The sequence below is a fragment of the Corvus hawaiiensis genome, chromosome 3, assembly GCF_020740725.1.
Source record: "Corvus hawaiiensis isolate bCorHaw1 chromosome 3, bCorHaw1.pri.cur, whole genome shotgun sequence".
In the NCBI taxonomy this organism is placed as follows: Eukaryota; Metazoa; Chordata; class Aves; order Passeriformes; family Corvidae; genus Corvus; species Corvus hawaiiensis.
This window is the reverse complement of record NC_063215.1, coordinates 58,284,496-58,304,498: the sequence shown is the minus strand read 5'-3', so window position 1 is coordinate 58,304,498 and position 20,003 is coordinate 58,284,496. Positions and strand designations below refer to the sequence as shown.

At 45.7% G+C, this 20,003-nt stretch overlaps 1 protein-coding gene across 4 annotated transcripts in view; it reads left to right on the top strand.

Annotated features, from left to right (window-relative positions):
• SGK1 (serum/glucocorticoid regulated kinase 1) overlaps positions 1-16,045 on the top strand; it is an 81,291-nt gene extending 65,246 nt beyond the window's left edge. For 2 of the 4 annotated variants that reach the window (XM_048297340.1, XM_048297339.1), the window contains exons 4-14: positions 10,548-10,623; positions 11,061-11,136; positions 11,581-11,685; positions 12,132-12,215; positions 12,317-12,448; positions 12,733-12,845; positions 13,048-13,171; positions 13,503-13,598; positions 13,709-13,864; positions 13,972-14,061; positions 14,785-16,045. In XM_048297340.1, the coding sequence (XP_048153297.1) occupies positions 10,548-10,623; positions 11,061-11,136; positions 11,581-11,685; positions 12,132-12,215; positions 12,317-12,448; positions 12,733-12,845; positions 13,048-13,171; positions 13,503-13,598; positions 13,709-13,864; positions 13,972-14,061; positions 14,785-14,952 (1,220 nt within the window). In that variant the 3' untranslated portion in view covers positions 14,953-16,045. Of the gene's footprint in view, positions 1-7,639; positions 7,966-9,119; positions 10,442-10,547; positions 10,624-11,060; positions 11,137-11,580; positions 11,686-12,131; positions 12,216-12,316; positions 12,449-12,732; positions 12,846-13,047; positions 13,172-13,502; positions 13,599-13,708; positions 13,865-13,971; positions 14,062-14,784 lie in introns of those variants that run through there. The other 2 variants (XM_048297341.1, XM_048297342.1) reach the window with 2 other exon arrangements.
• Positions 16,046-20,003: the final 3,958 nt, after the last annotated feature.

Here is a 20,003-nt window from a genome sequence, read left to right as displayed (position 1 = left end):
GCTATCTCCAGACAAAGCTGAGCATATTTTACTACCATTCTATTCATTTTGAAACAGATATAGTGAAATCAAAATAGGATTAGGCAGTTGTAGAGTTACTACTCAGCTGAATCTGGCATATGCAGATCATTGCTTATTTCATACTTTCATATCTCAAACACTGTCACAAACACCTTTTCTTCCTGAGAAATATCTTTCCTTTCTGTGCCTCTTGTCTGCCACTAAGCACTAAGGAATTCAAAACTGTGGATCAGGTCAAAAACAGAGTGCTACTTTCAAACCTCATGGAACCTGGGAGAAGACAGCATTTGACTTTGATCCCAAGTCCAATAGTTGTAATTTAAACCACTGTTTTGAGTCAGTCAGTCTGGGTCAGTCACCAAAGGAGCAAAACTGCTGTCAAGTTTTGCTTTGTAGGAGGTGGGCTATATATCAAATGAGTTGAGCATGGGATTGAAAGTCACAAGCCTTACAAAATGTTTATTCTGTTTCAGGATCATCATATGACAGTGGCCCAAGTCATCCAACTTCCCCATCTCCTCATTCTTTAAAATGTCACCGTTAATATTTGCCTGTGTGAAGGTTTAAAGGGCTCAGGATAAAACATGCATAAGTGAAAATCATTGCTGAGTGAAAATCGTGAATAACAGCACTAGTAATGGAGTTCCCTATAAGTGTAGAGAAGTCCACAGTGTTATGCTTTGCAAGTGACTAAATGCTGCCATTAGCAGCTAAATTATTCTTAGCCTTTCTGCATTTAAACTTTAAATTTGCCCTCAGTGGTTCGTCTGTCTGCACTAGGGGTAGAATACCAAAGGCCAAAAGTCTTGTTTTCAGTCCCCCATCTCATTGGAGAGTACCTTGCTTAATCTCTTTATGCTTTTATTTCTTCAGCTGGCACTTTATCCGTATTTCTAAAGAACTCCACTGTCAACAACGTACAAGCTGCTTAGTAATGTTTCCTATATTGCAACAAGGCACATTGGCACATTCACAACAACTCAGAGTTCCAGGACTTAATTTTTCTGATGCCCTATTAAAAATATATAGAGATGGTCGATTTTCTTTCTCATGTTCTTCCTTTTAATAAAAAAATAAATTCTATAGTGTTATTAAGCCTGCCTTGTGTGAAAGATTGAGGCATTATATTCAGCTAGGCAGAGAGGTGTTGTGGTCATCTCACTGAGGGTACAGAGATTAGTGTCACACTGAGAATTATGTACCAGTCACACTGCATTCACCAGGAATCCAGTAAGCTAGACCTGCTCTTCCCCATTCCTGCATGCAAGCATTTTCTGAAAAAAATATAATATTATAAGGTTCTGACAGGAGCATTACAGAAATTTCACAAGTAGTTGGAGCATGGCACACTTGCAAATCTGTATTCCTTTTTTTTTTACGAGTTTAAAATAACAGTGCAGGGAAGGTGTGCAAGGCCAATGGCACTATGCCTTGCCCACTGAGTGGGCTGGGACATGTCTGCCTCCAGCTTCAGCTGCGGCAGCGAAAGAGGCTGTGCCCAGCTGCTCATCACCTGGCTGACTAATGCAAGTCAGTGGGAGCTCCCATATGGAGATCTGCCAGCTGATCCAAGGGTTGGTAACACCCACCATGTGGGTGCTGATGAGCAGATGCAGATGTACAGGGGCGAGGCAGCCCTTGCTGCAGGCTGGAAAGGTCATATACTCACAGCCTGTGGTCCACTGCATGACTGTGCATGGGTGGGTGTCTGTGCTTGTCAAGCCTTGTGATTCTTATCCCTGAATTGGATGAAAATTTGGAGATAGTCAAATATGAGTTAAGAGGAAGAGACAAGAAACCTCAGAGGTAAAGTTGTTGGATCTGATATACATAGCAGCAAATGCAAGACTTGTTACTCAGACAGCCAGGTTATATGTTCCAGCATCTTCTTTTGGTCTTGGAGCCTAGTAAACATCTGGACAAAACACTTGAGCTTTTCTTTGTGGAGTCACACAAAGCATTTACAAAAAAGGTAAAGACAGCTTCTAGCAAAGTAAATAAAACCCATATCAAAGGTTTCCAATTCACTTTAGGGCTTAAGGTGTTAAAAAAAATTGACTAATTGGAACACTACAAAGAGATTCACAGTGCAGTGAATGACTGAACAGGTTTGAAGATGGCATCTGGAAGTGAAAAAGAGAAATTAATGCTGGGAATATTTATGGCTTTTTCTTTCTGTGTCAGCCTGTGAAACAGCTGTGGGACTTGTTGTCTTACAGTAATATTCTTTGTGGTGATCTTGTGCTGTGGGAAAAGCACTTTCTTGGCATTTCCAACGTGTTGGATGGTGGCAGGTGATGCTACCACTTGCCAGTTCAATGTGAATATGGTTATACTTCCTTCCTTCCTCACAAATCTGGATTCAGGTCCTTCCTGGCATAACAGCCTTTTAGGTGTCAGTGTTCCAAGTCCCTCATTTTTCACTGTGATGAGTGGCTCCTGCTGGGAAAGGAACCAGGGCTATAGTAATATCAGATATCTCAGTAGCATTCCTCCAAGGTACAGCAAATACCTGCAGTGCTTGCTCTGGCTCTTGCCATCCAAAACTGTCTGTTTACAATGCATGTTATTACACAAATAAGGGTACACAAAAAGGCAGATATGGAATATACGTTGCTGTACAGTAATCTTAATCTAGATACTAGAATGGGAGAAAGTTAGCTCCACATTTAATTTTTGGTTCTGCCGCAGACCTCCCTCAGATGAGACACATTGTCTACCCTGTGGTTCAATTCTCACCTTTGTAAAACAGAACTAATACTTTCACATCTGTCTGAGATGACATCAGACTCAGTGCAAGGCAAGATAAAGTCAATTAATTTTAAGAAAACTGGTATGTCTTGTATATCCACTGCACCACACAACCACACAGGGCTGCTAACTGGAAGCCAACATGTATAATTCGATCTTGAGGAGCACTATGGAGAGTTATAACCATGTTGAAAGTATTCTTTCAGGTCCATAACTAAATTGGACTAAGGTTGGGAATCTCTGGCTAACATATATGTTGTTTAAATTTGCCACAGGATTTTTTCTTTTTTGTAAATATAGATAGATCAGGAATAAAATGACCAGCTCTCTCAGTGTATGTTGACTAAATGATCCTCTAAAGTGATTCCACATCTTTTATATGTAAAGCTTCAGAAAAAGGAAAGAAAAAAATCCCCTGTAATTCAAATCAGCCTCTTGTTATCTGTGGGTTTCAGGACCAAACTCCTTCAACTTAACAGCAGACACTGCCTGACTCAGGCCACAGATGCACTGAGTTGCCTTCAGGGTGCTTATTTGTCTCTTCTGACCAAGGAGGGTACCTTTGGTGACTATATGCCTAACTCAAGTAACAAAACTTAAGGAGAGTAAATATATTATGACTGAATATAAAAATATTTTTACTCTATTCTGCACCAGTTACCTAGGGCAAAATTAACACTTCTTCCCTTGCTCTCTATCTTAGACTAATTAATCTATGCTCAGAGATACTGTAATAACCCCACATTTATCTGGGTCATGCAAGGGACCCAACGTCTCCTAAAATTACAAATCATTGAACACAAATGACTATAGATAAAGCCCTGTTCAGCATGCATGTTTTGCATCCTTCTGCCTGGGACACCTTTTAACACTTCTTGAAAGAAAACCTCCTACAAATAACAAGGAATATTGAAGCAGTCAATATAATGGCAAGAGACATGGTGGTATCACCAAGAGGAAGAGCACTGACACCTGGCAGTGTGCATCTTCCTTTATCAGGCCTCTGTTTTCACATTGCCAAGAATCTGAATTGTTGTTTTGAGTTTGGACCCAGATGAGCTTCTCTCTAGCAAAATTCTTCTCTTTGACAAATTCTCTCACTATTTACATCATTTGGCCCCTTATCTGCAAGGTTGCTGGAGGATTCACACCCTTTCTTTTAAGATAATGAACTGATGATGATGACAATCATGATGATGGGGGTTTTGTTTATACGTAAAAGACATCGAGATATCGTGGTAGCCAACACCTAGTGGAACACCAGATGAAGAGATAAGGGAAAAAGAGGTGACCCCATAGCTAGGTTAGTTCAGTTGATATTTGTATTTCAGGCCATGTATTTCATGCAAGATGTGCAAGGAAAACTTGTTCAAATTATGTCCTTGATAGAAAATGCCTAAATGCCCCTCTGCTATTATCCTTTCAAAATTGAAGTTCTGGAAGAAAAAACTTGAGTGCAAGAGTCAGCTGACAGTACATGCTTATACTATTAATTCTGGAGCTCCTCACATACGGCTGCCTCATGACCAAAGGAAACCAGCAGACTGAACTCATAGCATCACTAAGAATCTTCATTTTTCTCATGACTCGTTTTTATTAATAACTTTTCCATCATATGTTTTCACTTCCTTTTCCATATTAGCATTATTCAATTCTGATAAGACCTTGTTCTGTCCAGTCAAAGTTCATAACATCAATAATGAATTTAGGTATCTGTCATCCAATGAGGTTTTATGAGAATAAGCTAGACAGACTACACAATATTGCAAGGACTTTTACTAACCTTGGGGCAGCACACTCCCAGGAAGGCACACCCAGAGGAAGGCACACAAATATGGTTTTTCTGCAGCCATCCCTCTCTGGCTGCTACAGGCTGAAATACCTGCAACATTTACTCATAAAGTCACAGCAACAACAACTGTGTTAGACTCAAAACCATGTGCTGGAAATAAAATCAGAGGTCAGGGCATTGTTTATCAGCTATTTTAACTAGAGGTCAGTTCACCTAAAGAATGCTGTAATTTTCCACTCTTTCTACAAGGATGGGAATTACATTTTCTCAGCAGAGCCCTGCATCACTCTATGATGCTGTGAGAGTAATCCCTTGGCACTAAAGCCTCTTATTGACTATGCAGTAAACCTGCTCTGTAAGCATCAGAAAAGGGAAATAAAAGATGTTCCAAATTTGTATTTGACAAAATATGACACTGAAATCAATTAGATGTTTCCAGATCAATGGGAGCTTCAGCCAATAAACTTCCTGTCAACACAATGTCCACAAGACTTGTTGACAGCATTCGAAAGCTCCCGATTTAAAATCTCTGTTGGGGATGTTATTAAAGCTGTTACTCAGTTCCTTATCTGTTTGCTGCTACTTGTAGACATCATTTGTGGGGACAGCATGAAGGTCTTGACTGAAAGTTTTGGCTGTTGCACATGAAAATTACTAAGGTCAGAGACTTGTTTGTTCAGGATTTACAGGAGGAAAATAAAAGCTTCCGAGATTTTGCTTCAGAAGACAGATGCTGTTAATGAGTGCCATTGTCTTCTGTAGTTGGGGGCTGTGTCATCCTTGCAGTCCAAAGCCGGAATTTCATCTTCATTTATTTAACCCAAAGCCAAATACTGCTGAAAATATTTGCAGAATTTGAAGAAGTTTCCTTCCAGAGTCAGCCAAGTAATTTTAGGAACCTGCTGCATCCTAAGGTCTTGATTCAACAAGATAAGTAAGCAGGAATTCATTTATTCAGCATTGAATTAATTGCCAAACTGAAGTTCAGAAGCTATCAGAGAATTGAATTCCTGAAGGATTGAGGCACTGAATTCCACATTAGACAATGAGGACCAGGACAGAATCAGAAGACAGCTCACAGATTCCAGTTACCATGTGGGCTGCTGAAGCCTCTGACCTTCCTGAAGGGCAAGAGGGAGAAGCTTCTGTGTGTCCTGTAAGTAGTATCAGGCAGGACTACCACCTGCCTGCCCACCACAGATGAAGAAGCCCTCCAAGCAGCGAGGCTTTTCTAGGGAGACGAATTTACACAGCTCAGCTACTGCTGAATGAGCTTTGAACTGCATTGAGCAATACGGGACCACACTAGTGATGAGCTGCTGTTCGTTCTTTAAGATAAATTGATTCACATCCCTCCCGGCTTTACTTCAGGTACATCCCAATCTCTGTATCAGCAGGACCCTGGCGTGACCCATACCAGTGAGCCAGCACATTGTCTGCTCTGCCCTCTGCCTAAGCCACCCATGGTTCCAGCAGAGTCTGTGTCTTTCTGCATCTCTCACAGCCTGGATGCAGGGCTCTGTTTTGGATGCTGTCCTGGTGAAGGGTTTGATGAGCATCAGTTTACCTAGTGCTACTTTTACGTGGAATACAGTTACTTGGCAGAGTCAAATGCTTCACATTAGGTTACAAATCAAATCAGTTATCTTCCTTCTTGCCAGTGAGCAGCAGTTCCTGGAGTTTTCTGAGTTGGTTAAACTCTGGTACTAATAAAGCAGTATCATGCCACTCAGAAATGCAATATAAGACTGTCAGAAGGTCAGCAGGGGCAGGTCAGTCTGGGTTACTGGGTTAGCTGGTTAGTTATCACTATCTAACACTGCATTAATACATGAGAAGGAAAGAACAGGCAACTATTCAGAGATATGCTCCAACCTATCCCTGGCTTACAGGAATTTGTGGTACAGGAACATTGAAGGTCAGACATGCTGCCTGTGTAGTCAGATCTTGAGTGTTTTTTCCTATTAATTTGTCCATCCATTCTTGAACTCATCCATTCTTTTGGAGTGTGCATATTCTGGGGCAGAGTTCTACAAACTTTTAATATTCCATCTGTGGAATCTCCCTTTTTATTTTCAACATCCACCTTCTTTTTTATTATTAGTCATTTTGCTTTGAAAAACTCTTAATTTAGAATTTCAGGACAGTTTGTCAATTTTTTTACACTGAGGTAGAAGAGCAACCTGAGTGTGGAACATCACTGTAATTCTTTGATTCTTTTCCTGTATTTATTTTTCAGCTGTACCATTGTCTATACAAATTCTTAATGCAATTTATTGAGATATTCACAAGGTCTGATGCTTTCCCATAAGGTTTGGCATCCGAGAAATGGGATCTTTGGTTACTTATTCCTTTCTTGTGTTCCCTCATGCCTTTCAGCTGTTGAGGTTTGCTGCCGCCACTGTAGGGAAAAGTTTTAAAATGCAACCTTAGGACACACTGGGCTTTGGAGAACCCAGTTCATCATCTTCAAAAGCTGCGTGAATTTTAACTAATATAATAATAATAATTCGTCCCTTGGGTGTCATTCCTCCCTTCCACGTTAAGAACGTCAATGCTGCGAGGCACCTCGAGCACGAGGAGGGGGCGAGGGCCCTGCCGGCTGCGGAAGCCGCCAGGTGGGTGCCGCACGGGCGGCGAGCGGCTTCCCGCGGCGGGGCGCGGCCGGGGTGCGCGGCGCCGGGCCGGGCCGGGCGGTGGCGGGCGGCGGGGGAGCGGTGCCGCGCGGGCGGGGGGCGCCGCCGGGGCGCTGCCGGCGGAAGGCGCAGGGTGCCAGGTCGGAGCGGGGCGCCGGTGCCGCCCCGGCGCTATCCGGCCGGCGGGGAAGCCCGGTCGGGGGCAGCAGCCCCGCGCCCCCCGCGGGCAGCAGCAGCAGCAGCCCCCACCCCGCCTCCGCCCGTCCCGGAGGGAAGGGGGCGCAGGACCAGCGCCGTGGGTGCGCGGCCGCTCGCACCGCGCCCTGCCCGGGGGAGCGTGGGCAGCGCAAGCTTCCGTGGGGCAGGGCTGGCCGCGGCCGGCAGGTCAGGGAGGGCCGGAGCGGCCCCCCCGCCTCGCTCCGCCCGTGCGTGTTTGTGTGCGCGCTGATTACAGTAATTTTGAGGGTGATGTTGCAACGGGGCAGAGTGTGCGGGGCGGCCCGTGCTGAACTTTATAACGCTCCCGCATGTCAGCCGCCCTCGATATTGCGTCCATAAAGGGGTCAGCGGGAGCGCCGGCCGGCCTCGCCGCCCTCGCCGCCTCCCTCCTGCCTGCGGGCCGCCCGGCCAGGAAGGGGAGTTATTCGGGATTGCAGCAGCGGCCGGGAGCGGGAGCCCAGCCACAGCCTCCGCACCGCCGCGCCGCGCCCGGGGTCCCGGCAGGCAGCAAGATGAGGGGCAAAGAGGAGAAGTCGTCGCTGAAAGGTGGGTTCACCGTTCCGCCCTGGCAGGAGAACTGTTCTCCGCGGGGAAAAGAACCTTTCCAGCAGCGGGGTCCCCGCTCAGCGGTGCACCGGGGAATACAGGCGGGTGCGTGTGGGGTACAGCTGAGGCAGCTCTTGGCACGAACAGAGGCCAGGTGACTTGGCGAGAGCAGCAGAGCCCTTGCAAGAAGACCGACGCGGAGCGGGGGCGAGGGCGCTGGTGTAGCCGTCTGGAGCGGGGGCGCTTGCGGGCCGGGTGGGGGGCCGCGGCTGAGCGGGGAGGAGGGCAGTGGGTGTCAGCCCAGCAAGCTGGGCAGAACAGCGGGTGGGTTGTGCTGGAGACTGCCCGGGGGCTGGGAGCCACTCGCCTCTGTGCCTCTGCACGCTGGCAGGAGCGTGCCGGGGGACCGTCGTCGTGTAGCCTGGAGATGCCAGGGGGCAGCGGGCAGGGGACGGGGATTCCGGTGACCCTCCAAACAGTGGACCTCGAGTGGCTTTTAACTGCAGCACTCTGAAAACAGTACAAAGGGGCAGAAAAAACTGTGTCTCTTCCAATCTATCAAGCCTGGTTTTTTAAGGATAGTTTTGAATCCCACATTTTATTGGGGGAATTTTTTTTTTTTTTTGCTCTTCATTTACATTAATGAGAGTGGCAATTTCTGTGTGCAACAGAGTCAGGAAAGCAACAAGTGGGAGAACCTAGATCCCTGCCAGCTGCGGTCCCCATTTCCTTGCTTCTCCCGTCGCCGCTTTCTTCCCTGGCGCCGGCTCCCTTCCACTTCCCGCACCGGCACGGCGGGAAGGGCCCCTTGCTCCGGGAAGGACACCGGAGGCTCGGAGCGGAGCCGGCAATCATCCCTCTTTGCTCTTTCCCTATAAGGCCTTTCCAGCACTTTTTTAAAGACCTGTGCCAAATTCACAGGGGTCTCTCTCTTCTCCGGGTCATCCGTCTTGCTGTTCAGGGCGAGCTGCTGCCTGTGACGGCTGCTGTGCTGCGGTGGTTGCCATCCCCCCCGAGGCGGAGGTACAGGCTGCTGCCAAGGGATGCCGCCCAGCGGCCGGCAGTGGTTGTGGGGGGAGGCAGCAGCAGCGGGTACGGAGAAAGAAAATAAAGAGTAAAAAGACGGTCTTCGGGCGGGGGGAGGATGGGGGCAGGTTGCAGCTGGAGCCGCTGGCCGCAGCCCAGCGCCCTTCGTTCAGACAGCGAGGCGAAACACGCGCATGAATAACACCCCGTCGGGTGGAAAGTTCCAGCCGCCGGTAGGGCGCAGGAGCTCGGCACCCGCCGGACGCGCCTGACCCGTGCCAGGGCTGGGAGCGGGGATGCGCCCGGAGGGGGAGCCTGACGGGAGCCCGCCGTGCCTTCCCGCGCTCCCCGGCAGGAGGGCCCCGGCTGCATCGTTTCACCCTGGGCTTTGTGCATGCACCAGCGCTCCTGATGTGCCCCCGGCGCGCCCGCAAGGAAGCGACTGAGCCATTAAATCGCAGGTATACGGTGTTCCCAAATGACCGTGTACAGTAAAAACCAAATCTGCAGAGCAGAGTTGTTTCCCTTTTTCTTCCCCCCCCTCCGTTACTGCACTTGTCCAGCCCTCGGTCATCTCCCTACCTTTTCTAGAAGCAGATTTCTGCTCTCTCCTTCAAGTTCAGGGAACAGATTATTTTCACCCCTTTGTTTCCCTTTTTGGCATTTTGGTTTTTTAATTTTATTTTCCTTTTAGTTATGTCCCAGCCAGGATCAGGGCAGTGCACAGAAGGGACATTTGTTTGTTTTATTGAAAACCGGGCAGGAAATTTTGTTCTTCTGAGTCACTGCGGCTCCTTCAGGGAAACGTCAGCGTCCCTTATCGCCGCTCAGCCGGTGCGGCGGGACCGTGAGCGGACGCGGGTTGCGGGGCGGTGGGGGGGACACCCACAATTTCGGAAGAGGTGGTCGTCCTAAAGATAGAGCCAGATTTCAACTTTATATAACCGTAAAATAAGTAGGGCCGGATTAAAAAATAAAAGGAAAGAGGGAGAGAGAGGGAGAGAGAGCCGGGGTTCGGGAGTTTGCTGTCAAGGAAAAAAAAAAGGGATTTGATGCGTTTGCCTGTGGATGCCAGGCATCCTGAGGCAAGGTGCTATGGCGGGTACTGGGGGGGGGGGCTCCCCTGAGGGCTGCGCCCAAGGTAGGGCGGTGGTAAAGGCAGCGACGATTGCCTTCCCCTCCCACCCTCGACGTCCTCCGAGGCGACCAGTGGCCGCCCCCCAAAGGACGTCGAGGGGGGGCGATCGTCGGCGCCCCGCCCCGGTCCCGCCCATCACCGCCGCCACTTAAACGCCGTCGGGTGCTCCGCCAAGTCAGTGCGGTGCTGGGAGCTGGTGGTGCGCTTACTGTTTATCCCCCTCTCGCTTCAAAATGACCGTGAAAGCAGCTGAGGCGTCTGGTTCTACCTTGACCTACTCGAAGATGAGGGGGATGGTGGCCATCCTCATCGGTGAGCGGCGTGGGGACTTCTTTGAAGATATTCAAGGGGCTGTGGTTTTTCTCTCTGATTTTTTCTGGCTTAACGATTTTGTTTCTCTTTTCCTTTTACATTATAGCTTTTATGAAGCAGAGAAGAATGGGACTAAACGACTTCATTCAGAAGATAGCCACCAACTCCTATGCATGCAAGCAGTAAGTATCAGAATTTTTGGGGGGATTTCAGTCACAAATACCACTACATATTGCGAGATCTAGTTTAAAAATAATGCTTGTTTACTGTAATGCCTCCGGCATGACTGTTACGGAAGAGTTAATTTGTCTTGTTGAGCTGTTACTCACTTCTCAACGATCTCTGTGAGCTCGGTTTGGGACAAATAAGTCGGAGAAGATTTCTAGGGACCCGTCCCTATTTTGTGCAGTACTTAGCGTATAAATAATTTTCTTTGTATGATGAAACTTACTGTCTCTAGAAAAATTTTACTCCTTAAATCGAATGGATTGTTTTGGTTGCCTTCTGTAGCAGGCTCAACCAGAACTTCTCTTCCGCGATACACGCTTGCCCTCTGGTGGAAAGATCTGCCTGCTGCTCCTGGCGACTCTCCTAATAATGCGTGCTCTTATCCTTGCAGCCCTGAAGTTCAGTCTATCTTGAAAATCTCTCAGCCTCAAGAGCCTGAACTTATGAATGCTAATCCTTCTCCTCCGGTAAGTAGATTTTACTCAAGTGTGACGTTTTTAGAACATCAGTTCTGCCACTAATAGAAGTGTAGCAAAATTAGCATCATGAATACTGTGCTAGTTCAGCTCATAGCACACTAATGTAAACAAGAAAGAGTAATCGGGTTGGACTGAAACTTTTTTGTTTCAAACATGAAGAAGAAATTCTTAAAAAGTGTTATTAGTTGTTATTTCATTCTGGAATTAGTCTAAGACTTCAACAAGAACTTCTAAGTAAGCTATGGTTGTTAGACTCCTCTTAGGCAGTGCCTATTAAATTAAGATATCTGTTAAAAATCAAGTTTTAGTGGCAAGAAGAGTGTTAATCTTTATTTTCAAGGTCACTTTAATTACATTTTTTAAAAAGAGAAATTGTTGAGACTCTCACTGCTGAACTGTTTTAGTGAATGTGGTTTCTGTTCATTTTTCTAGCCCAGTCCTTCACAGCAGATCAATCTTGGCCCATCATCCAACCCACATGCCAAACCATCAGACTTCCATTTCTTAAAAGTGATTGGAAAAGGCAGTTTTGGGAAGGTAAACTTAACTTTTTTTTTTTTTTAATTTATTTACTCTTGAGCTCTTCTGTGAAATACTGGAGAGTGGGGTTTGTACTGCCTTTGGTTAATGGTGGTCACTTAAACCTGAGCATGTCCTGCTGCCCAGTGCAGGGAGAGGGAGTGGGAGCAGGGATGCTGCATTCGAATGAGTCATAAAAGAGCCAGGGAATTCGGTTCACTAGAGCTGTGAAGAATAGATTTACTTTGCTTTTGGAAGGGAAAGAAACTAGACATCGTATCTTTGGGCTAGATTAATCTGCCAGCATGGTAACAGTGTTAGGCATTTCCAGCAAAGGGCTTGCACACTGAACCAGAGGGATGCAGCAGTGCGCAGCAGTTAACGTAAAGGCTTGTTGCTTGTTGTGTTTACGAGTTGTTCTGTATTTCAGTATTGCTCAGTTCTGGAATTTTATGCACTTTCAGGTCCTCCTTGCACGGCATAAGGCAGAAGAGCAGTTCTATGCTGTTAAAGTCCTGCAGAAAAAAGCAATCCTGAAGAAGAAAGAGGTAAGCTACCTTTCACGATGCCATTCCAATGTCCATCAAATACATTTTTACTGCAACTACTAAGCAAGTGTACTAAACATTAATGATTTCTGGTGTTTCAGGAGAAGCACATTATGTCAGAACGCAATGTCTTGCTGAAAAATGTGAAACACCCCTTCCTGGTCGGGCTTCACTTTTCCTTCCAAACTGCAGATAAATTGTATTTTGTCCTGGACTACATCAATGGTGGAGAGGTAAGCAGTAAGAAAATTTAATATTATTTCCTATCATGTGCATGGTGGTAGGGTAGATATTTTCACCCTTCCTTTTAAATACAAAAAGAGTTGCAAGGGGAAAAGTCATGGGGGAGAAGTTACTAGATTGAATGCTTCTGCCTGCCAAGTTTTGAACTACCGAAGGATCGTTAGGCCATTTCCTGCTATTGTTCTCCCTTGCTATATATATTGAGTCTAATTAAGTGCATTGTTAACAGGCTTTGGCGCCGTTTACACAACTTTGTTCTCTCTGTCTCCTGTAGTTGTTCTACCATCTCCAGAGGGAGCGTTGCTTCCTGGAGCCGAGAGCCCGATTTTATGCTGCTGAAATTGCCAGTGCACTGGGCTATCTGCACTCCCTGAACATCGTTTATCGGTGAGCAGCCTTGTTCAGTTTGTTGTACAGAAGAAATATGTGCTTTGTTGAATAAGCATTGAAAAGTTCAGCTCAGTAGGTGCTTGGGATTGCTTTTAATATTTTGTGGTGGCTTAGTAAACCTCTGTAAACATCTGCACCCAAAATCTTTTCACTGCACCTCCTCTAACTAACATTTCTCTTCTTTCTTCTCCTCCTACAGGGACTTGAAGCCAGAGAACATCCTGCTTGATTCACAGGGGCACATTGTCTTGACTGACTTTGGACTCTGCAAAGAAAACATAGAGCACAATGGCACGACCTCCACCTTCTGCGGCACACCAGAGGTACAGCCAGCCCTCAGCCCCCACTCTCAGAGCAACAGCAAGAGCTGTTCTCATCAGTGAAAACTGACTTGTCCCACGTGTATGTACATCTGGTTAGATGAGTAGGGCCTTCTAATACAGGGCTGCCAGTGAGGGCATGTAGGACATGTGGAGCTTGCTGAGCAGGAGAGATCAGCTCTCAAACCATCTGCCTGTTTGTAAAAGTCTTGTAGCTTTCCTTTAGCTTAGCTATTGCTGGGATTCAGTAAGCTGCTTTCATTTAAGAATGGGGAGGCTTTCCTGATGTAAAGATCCTTGTAGCTCACATGGATCTCTCCCTTCTCTTACACAGTATCTTGCTCCTGAAGTTCTCCATAAGCAGCCCTATGACCGGACTGTGGACTGGTGGTGCCTTGGAGCAGTCCTGTATGAGATGCTTTATGGCTTGGTAAGCAACGAATCCTTCATGACAGATCAAACTAGCTAACTCGACCTTTCCCCACAAGAAATCCCATGCCTGCCTGTCAGCCTCATTAACTTCTTTTCTGCTTCCCACAGCCACCCTTCTACAGCAGGAACACCGCAGAAATGTACGACAATATCTTGAACAAACCCTTGCAGCTGAAGCCTAATATTACCAACTCGGCTAGACATCTCCTGGAAGGCCTCTTGCAGAAGGACAGGACAAAGAGACTTGGTGCCAAGGAGGACTTTGTAAGTGCAAACTGGCCCGTGCCCACATGGAGTGCGGGATGATGACTGGGCCATTCTGTTTACATTAGCTTGGGTCTGAATTAATCTATTTTTCTCTCTCTTAACAGATGGAGATTAAGAATCACATCTTCTTCTCCCCAATTAACTGGGATGATCTCATTAATAAGAAGATTACACCCCCTTTTAACCCAAATGTGGTACGTATCACTTCTAATTATAGAGTGCATGGAGAGTGTCTTTTTACCCCTTGTCTTTGTGGGCTGCCCAGGAGCCAGGGGCAAGTGGCCAGACGGCTGTGTTTGGGGAGTGCAACTTTCCTTCCCCTGTGTCTGTCCAAACAAAGTTAAAAATAAGTGGTAATTGACTTTTTGCTGATAATCCATTTAAATTTAGCTGGTTTTTTTGTTGTCTCACATGCTTCATTTGCATGGCAATTTTAAAATAATCCCCAGCCTCCCCATTTTACCAAGGGGAAGTTAAGGTACAGAGAGCAATGAGCTTCCCTAAGGCAGAGTTACATTTGGCTTGTCAGATACTAACATGGAAAGTGAGGGATCAGGTTGTGGAGGTTGTTCCCCATTGTTTCCTGAGCATTTTATAAACTACATTTAATAACTAGGAGATCAAGGTCCTCCCCTGCAAACTGCTGTGAGGCAGAGTGGCATGTTTGCATTTAGCTTCTGCTGCATGAGCTTAGTGTGAGTGTAGCCATAGTAAATTGAATCATCTTTTTTTTAGTGAGACAGTGTGCAACAGGATACAAAATAAAGGTCAAACTAAAACTGTCAAAAGCTGCTAAACAGTGGGCCTGAGGTGATAACACTGTGAGTGTCCACACAAGGGTGCTTGTCTCCATATTGAATTGAACTGCCCACTCACAAAATATTTGGGTCTAAATTCCTCTTCTGCCCTTTCCACAGAGCGGCCCCAGTGACCTGCGACACTTTGATCCGGAGTTTACAGATGAGCCAGTCCCCAACTCCATTGGCCAGTCCCCAGACAGCATCCTCATCACCGCCAGCGTCAAAGAAGCCGCTGAGGCTTTTTTGGGCTTCTCTTATGCCCCACCTGTGGACTCTTTCTTGTGAACGTTTTTCTTTAATTCTTTTTTTAATAATAATAACTACCATTATTTTTATTTTTTGTTTGGCCTTCTGGTGGAACTGCCAGTTGACCAGTCACCTTGAAAGAGAATTTGCACATTTCCACCATGGCAGCTTTGCAGCCTTAATTTCAACAACACTGTTTGCTGGAAGATTTTCTGAAGAGCACATCACTCTCTAAATGAGCTTTACAGGCTTTTCATTTCCATTTGTTCTTCCCCCAAAGTGGTGCTGTCTCCTTGGGAAAGAAAAAACAGAGTGACTGCTGCCATAGACTGCTACGGCAGATCGTAGGAGTAAGAACAAGCTGTTTTGTAATCGTGCTCGAAAAGCCTTGCCTGAAGATCTATCTGAACGTGATAAGGATTTTATGAAATGTGCCTTTTTTTCTGATGAGATCTTGTGAGCTCCAAAGCTTTCCCTGTTGCAGAGTGTGTTTCTCAGTTCATTTATGTGGGTTTACTATGTGAACAAATGGTATGCGTGTGGTCTGCGTACTACAGATGGACTTAGTTTAAAGCATCAGTGTGACACTTGCAGGATACCACAATGTGGGGCATTGTTTGTTTCTTCCATATTTGGAAGATAAATTAAGTGTAATTTTGAAATTTCTTTTGTAAATCTATACTGTCAACTAAAATTATTGAAATGAGCTCACAATTACTTGTATCCAAATGCTTGAAGAAAGCATTGCTGCTATGAAAAAAAGATTTCTATTTTTAGAAAGGGTTTTTATGGACCAAAATGCCCCAGCTGCAGTCGGTCAAAGCTGTTGGTTTCTTTTTTTTTTTTTCTTTTTTTTTTTTTCTTTTTTTTTTTTTCTCTCTTTTAGTTTAAAATATATCATCTGTAAAATGGGCATTATTTATGGTCTTGGGGTTTGAGGGATTTTCATTCCTGATTGTATGTATTGTAAAAAAGATCTGTACATTCAGTTGTAACTCTAGATGTATATTTAAACTTACAGACTTACTTGTAATGTATACCATCATTGTAATGTAATATAATTAACCTGGTTATATGTATCATATTTTTTTGTGACCAGACCCATTGGTTTGCAGTAAAATCCTGAAAAATACTTCCATAAACTCTGTCTTATTTTAAAACAAAGGTTTTTAGCAAGATTTTAAAAAAGAAAAAAATTAAAAATAAATCCAAGCTGCCAATCAGCTAAGATAATTTTGCTTAGGTGTGTGATGGTTATTCCATCTGTAGACTTCTTACCATGGATACAATTTGGCAAAGTACATGGATACAACTTGGTCTTCCAGCTAGGGCTGTGAAGAGTGGTTGTGTATCAGAGTGGGTTTTCTTTCGTGGTGCAAATACTCCCACTTCCCCAAAATGAGTTTCTCTGCCACTAAAGGTACTGCTCTATGGTGTAGACAACGCATAACTACACTTGAATTATGTCCTTAGGTAACAAAGACTGGAGCTGTTTAACAATGTGTTGCAGACCTACACTAGAAGCCGGCTCTCATGAGGCTGATGGAAGCAGTCCCTGCTGGGACTCCGTCCTGGAGCAAGAAACATTGCTGCTGTGATGTGGGGCAGTGCACTGTACCTCGAGTTTACCAGTGTTCCAAAATCTATTCAGGAGCTGAGTTTCACCCACTGATCATATGCTTGCAGATGGGGTAAAACTGACTATTCATCTAAAACTATTGAATAGTTCTTTATTACTGAGTACTACTACCAGATGGCCTGCAAGAGGGGGGACTCCTGGGCCAAGAAGTAAGATAACCACTTCTGGGGTGATCCTATTCAGTTTTTTGTGTGGAGATGGATGGCTTTCTTGTTTGAGGAGCTGAGCATCTGCACCTTATTTACAGCTCCCATTATCCACTGGGCACTGCAGTTGGTGGTGGTAGCAATTCTGAGAACCCAGATGAGCAGTTGCTGAGAAAAGTTGGACAGTTGAATGTTGCTTAGGCTGCTGCGATAACAGCAGTGTAAGCAAATCTCTAATAGGGGTGGTATTTCTGTTCATTTCATTTCTGAGATAAAAGCCTGCAGTAATTTTCCATTTTTTATTATCCGTTGGATGTAGGAACAGAAAAACGTGTATGGCTTCAGCTATGAACTGTTTCTGGGAGACCACACTCAGAGTTGAAAATGCTAATTTATCGCAGCCAAGAAACCTTTCAGATCCCGTTATTATCTGAAAGAGATGCAGTCACCTCCCCCTCAAACTCCCAACAAACTCCCAAATTCATGCATTCAATAACTCTTTGAATAGTGTACTGACAGGCTCTGCAAAGTCTTCCACGGCTATAATGTTTCTGAAACATCTTTTGTGACGATGACTTGTAGGCTAGAGATGTTAAAATATATAGTGCTAATTTGTCTCTACAGAAAATGAAACTGTACTTGCTAAGCAACGAAGCTGTGCATACACATTATCTTTGCCTCACATTTCCCAGTCATGAGCAAGGTGCTGCGTGCAGATACACGAGCCGAGAACTGCAGCCCCAGGGTAACAGAACATTAAATACCATCTATCGTTTTTAAGGAAAAAACCTGCTGGAGTAATTAATAACAAAGAAGCATAAAACTTCAGCGACTCAAAGGTGTACATCGTGTGCTTTTCATTTCTGCCAAGACGTAGGGTATTATTTTAATGGGTTACTTTTAAAAAACAATGTCTGATTGTAATTCTAACTGTTCTACCATGCGTAGGCTTATTATGCTGCTGCTGCTTTCTGCAAAAGTCTGCAACTGCTAGCAATGAATATTCAACACATGCCGCCTCAATTGTTTGGTGTAGAAAAGGGGAAAAAGTTGTCCATGATTTTAATCTCGCTGATTTTAATGTATTACCGTCATGCCTGTAGGGAGAATCTGTGGGAGTCAGCTGGGTTTTGGATTTGTTGGTTTGTTTTACCGAATTCTGTGCCTGTAAGGTCTGTATTTCCTTTAGAGAAAAGTCTCTGCACTGGGAAGCAAAGGGCTAGGACTCCTGACAGGTGACATAGGAATTATGTGTTATTTTGACTAAGAGCTGAATCTGTGGTTTAATTTCACTCATTTATAAAATGGAAATAGTTGTCCACACTTTCTGCTGGTGGCAGTGTTGTAACCACCACCAGCTTGGATAGCTTTATTTAGCAGAATGGTCGATGCAACAAAACTTAGAACACTTACTATATTGTATTCTGCATGGCAAGCATGCTTGGGCTTTCATATGCTCTTTGGGTGGAGTGTATTGGTAATGCATGCAAAAACATTTAAATACGTAAATGCAGACATCTCACGTGGTTTGTATATGCTACTTATCTCCATGTCCCATAAGCCACGAACTGTTTCATGAGCCTTATGGAGATAAGAGAAACTTCTTAGTGACTATTTTTCTTGTGTTCCTTATACTCAGCAGACTGGAGGACAGATTGGATCATAAGCAAATTAAGCAGGAGGTTCCTGTCTCTCCTCCAAAATATGAGTAAAAAGTAGTTTATGCCCACCCTCTGTACACTTATAAAGAGCCTGGAGAAATTAATGAAAAAAACCGAGATTCTAGCACAGCCTTCCACCTCCAGTGAAACAGTTCTACAGATAGGTGCTAAAAATGAGGAATGCTGCTTAGAAAAGTGGTTTGGCTATTGGCCCTAATTCATCATCTTACCTGGGGTACCTAAAGGTAGGGGACATGAATCCGGGCCCATCTGGACTCTTCTAAGAAGAGAAATGAAATGTTGCACACCCTTAAGTTCCTATTTAACTGTAGTTACCAGATCTACAGATGTTTATGTGATACCATGTGGCTGTAGTCACTCCAGCAGGGCTGGTATGACAGCTTGCAGTAAAGGTTTCTGTTGCTCCCCACAGTTGCAGTTTCTGCTTGAAGGTCTACATTTCAAGACCGGCATAAAATTTTCCATGCTGGCTAGAACTGATCATGGAACTTTTCTGCAAAAATGCTTCCAAAACTTTCCCCAAACAATTAATAAAGATATGTATTGCATTTATGTTTTGGGTCAGACACAATTTGTCCAGCAGATTGCTCTAGAGTCAGGTCAGGCTCTGAATGAAAGGTCTCTTCTTTCACAGACTGAAATGTGGTAGCTTGAGGCTTTCCTGCACAGGCACGGGCACTGCAGTGACAGCGTATGGTCCCCATGCGCGTCTGTTTGGTCACCTGCAGCTCTGGGTGTTTGTAGGGCCGGAGGGAGCGGGGCTGCGCTGTTTGTAGGGCCCGAGGGAGCGGAGCTGCGCTGTTTGTAGGGCCCGAGGGAGCGGGGCTGCGCTGTTTGTAGGGCCCGAGGGAGCGGGGCTGCGCTGTGCGCTCGGTGCCCCCGCGCTGCCGGCCCGCGCTGAGGGTGACACCCTGCGGTGCCGCCGGGCAGCGCTCGGCTCCCGCTGGGAAGGGAGAGGCTGGGGTGGGTGGGTGGATGGCTGCCAGAACGCGGGAACAGGAGGGCGTGGGAGACGTCGCGTCTGGGAAACGGTGCCCTCCTCCTGCACCTGCATGAGCCACGTTCAAGCTGCGGCTGAGAGAGGGGCAGGAGCGATGTCACAGCTCCAGTTCCTCTTGCGCAGAGAGGCATCAACTCGTGATGATAGAGGGGCTGCGTTCCTGGAGTTGTGCCAGCCTCACTCAGCCCAGGCTTCCTTCTGTCAGATTCAGTTTTCCCTGTAACATCCCCATCTGGACTCATCTGCCTCTGAGATGCACCTGGCTAACACAGGAGTTCCCTCCAGAGTATTTTTGGGTGCCTAGATTGCCAGCTGCTGCAATGGGTGCTGCCTCTCTCCCTGTTCTCCAGCAGAAGGATAGGCAGCACCAGGCGAGAACAACACTGCACCGCGTCCATGGCTCCTTCAGCAGTTCCTTATTTGGAAAGGTTAGGCAATGTGGGAAATGATCCACAGCCTCGGCCTGTTTATTTTTTAGGGTTCTGTTAACGGAATCATTTCTCCCCATGGGTGAGGACGTGAAGAACTCGGTACTCTGTGGATGGTCTCTTGCATGTTGATGAGGAGGAGATATCCCACAGTTCAGGCCATCTTTTATGAATGTAATACATGAAGCACACAAA